Source organism: Nestor notabilis, unplaced genomic scaffold (genome assembly GCF_000696875.1).
Source record: "Nestor notabilis isolate BGI_N333 unplaced genomic scaffold, ASM69687v1 scaffold16300, whole genome shotgun sequence".
Lineage (NCBI taxonomy): Eukaryota > Metazoa > Chordata > Aves > Psittaciformes > Psittacidae > Nestor > Nestor notabilis.
The window spans coordinates 30510-31417 of NW_009912603.1; the positions used below are offsets into that span (position 1 = coordinate 30510).

A 908-nucleotide genomic window follows, 5' to 3' on the forward strand; every position below is an offset into this window, starting at 1 on the left:
TAGGGAAAAAGGAGCTACCAGTTTACTCATACCTGTTCCATGCTTGATTGCTATTGTTCAATAAAGCTTCCTTTTGCCTGTAAAGCTGCAACAACACTAGAGGAAGCACAACAAGCTTCCTCCTGAACCTCTCAGTCCAGATTCAGTCAGGCTGTTGCAATGAAAGGCCCCTTTCTCCAAAATGTGGAGCTTTGGATGGCAATAGCACAGAGGATTTGTGCACAGGTGGAATATACATCGTAGAATTTACATGGAAGAGACGGCATGCTTTGAACATGAGCAGGACGGGAGATAGAAGTGCTAAATTAAGATGCACAAAGCCAGTATTTTTCAATGGAAATTGGAAATTCTAAGTGTGAATTCAGCTCTGTGCTTTCACATCAGCATCAGAAAGACAAAAATGAGAGGCCTTCTCACCTTTGATCAGTCATTTTTAACGCTGACTTCAGTAAAAGTAGTAAAGTGGCATACAATACTTCAGTACTGAAGTAGTAAAATGGCATACAAGGTTTTGTTATAAGACCCTATTTACCAGCTTAAAACCAATTGCTGCCTTTTTCCCTCAGGAGGGTACTTAAAACAGGAACTCCAACTAGAGTTATTACGCTAGGCATGAGGCCACCAAACTGATAACTGTACTGCCAACAACTGACTGAAACCCTGGACTGATCAGCAGCAGATTCCTATGCTGCTCCTCCAGATAAGAGCAGGCAAGTATGCAGGTGTAATTCTTACCATGGGGCATAGAACTCCACGAGCCACAGGCTCTCACTCTGAATGACCTCCTTGTTGAAGTTTGTTGGTGTTAGCTCTATCACATCATCACTGGCCGAATACAAACTGTTAACCGCAAGGAATAATGTGCAGCTCACTGTGCCTAGAACAAAAAGCAAGGCAATCAGCATTCC

At 42.8% G+C, this 908-nt stretch overlaps 1 protein-coding gene across 1 annotated transcript in view; it reads right to left on the minus strand.

The window, feature by feature from the left end:
- Nucleotides 1-905, minus strand: part of PDIA6 (protein disulfide isomerase family A, member 6) — an 11944-nt gene extending 11039 nt beyond the window's left edge. Inside the window, exon 1 of the mRNA XM_010020319.1 lies at nt 736-905. Coding sequence (XP_010018621.1) covers nt 736-905 — 170 coding nt within the window. The remainder of the gene's footprint in view (nt 1-735) is intronic.
- Nucleotides 906-908: the final 3 nt, after the last annotated feature.